Genomic DNA, 1,209 nt, shown 5'->3' with positions numbered 1-1,209 from the left:
CTTTGCTCAAGTCAAGTTTAAAATCATTCAAAATGAATTCCAAAATTTTAATTTTTGGCGTTTTTTGTCTTTTTGGAGTAAGATTCTCAACTTATAAATTAATTTTTTATTAATTTTTGTTTTTTTTTTCAGCAAATTATTGCCGATGAAGACAAATTTGACTACCGTGTGTTGTTAGAAAAAGTTTTCAACACAACTGAACGTAATTTGGACATATTTCAAAATGCGACGATGGACAATTTTTATCGCCAACAATCACAAATGCTTCAACGAAGATTCGAAAAATTGGCTTACGATGTTGGATATGCTAAAAATCCTTATGCCACTGCCCATGTTTATCATTTCCGTAAAAATTATTCTTCAGTGACTTATTTGGTTGACAAAATGCTCGAGGATTCCCGCCAAAGTATCCTCAATTCGTTCAATTTCCAAAGACATCATTTGGCAGCAAAGAAACCAGAAGTCGATGAGACCTCGAGAGATGTTTATTTCATGTTGCTCAACAAAAACTGCAATGAATCCGTTTCGGAGACATTTTTCACGGACTTCTTTTATGGCATCAGCAACAAAATCATTGAAGTAACTTCCGAAGCTCACAAAGCTTACATGAGTCAAGTGAAACATGAATATGCTGAGTTTAAACTTTTTGATGCTTTCACGTCGCAATTGAATCTTTGCGCTACGGGAAATGTTAAGCCAATGTCTCATACAACAAGTTGCATGGTTCAGGTAAGGCTCGAAATTTTTTTTAAAAAAATTGCAGCGAAAATATTTTTTTTTTTGTTTGTAGAAAGACGATTTGTACTTGAGCTCTGCGATTAACGTTGTTTCTGAGAAAATGAAGTCCGTTGAGGATGTCGTTGCAAACTTCAACTTCAAAACTACGGATTATATCGTCAATTACATCGATGAAGCTCTGAACATGGCTTACAAAAATGCTTCTTTGATTAGATGTCCAAATGATTCAAATTGATTTCAATAAATTTTTTTGAAATTCAAGATTTTTTGTTTTTTTTTTTAATTTTGTATGAATTTTTTAAAATGTTTTCGAAAATAATCAATGCTTTAAAAATATTGTACAAGTTAAGATAGAAATTTGGAGGATTTGTTGAATTTTACTAAAATATTAATATATAATTTAAAAAATTGTAATTAGGTAACAGCTTTATGGACAATTCATTAGAAAAAAAACTCAGACAACTTTCGGGT

At 31.1% G+C, this 1,209-nt stretch overlaps 1 protein-coding gene across 1 annotated transcript; it reads left to right on the top strand.

The window, feature by feature from the left end:
* LOC134827291 (uncharacterized) lies at positions 1–993 on the top strand. The gene is made up of 3 exons (XM_063839875.1): positions 1–77; positions 133–729; positions 791–993. The coding sequence occupies exons 1-3, from the start codon at positions 33–35 to the stop codon at positions 971–973; spliced, it is 825 nt and encodes a 274-aa protein (XP_063695945.1). The 5' UTR covers positions 1–32; the 3' UTR covers positions 974–993.
* The last annotated feature ends 216 nt before the right edge of the window (positions 994–1,209 follow it).

The sequence above is a fragment of the Culicoides brevitarsis genome, chromosome 1, assembly GCF_036172545.1.
Source record: "Culicoides brevitarsis isolate CSIRO-B50_1 chromosome 1, AGI_CSIRO_Cbre_v1, whole genome shotgun sequence".
NCBI lineage: Eukaryota > Metazoa > Arthropoda > Insecta > Diptera > Ceratopogonidae > Culicoides > Culicoides brevitarsis.
Note: the sequence above shows the minus strand (reverse complement) of the source record. Positions and strands in the feature narration are given on the sequence as shown.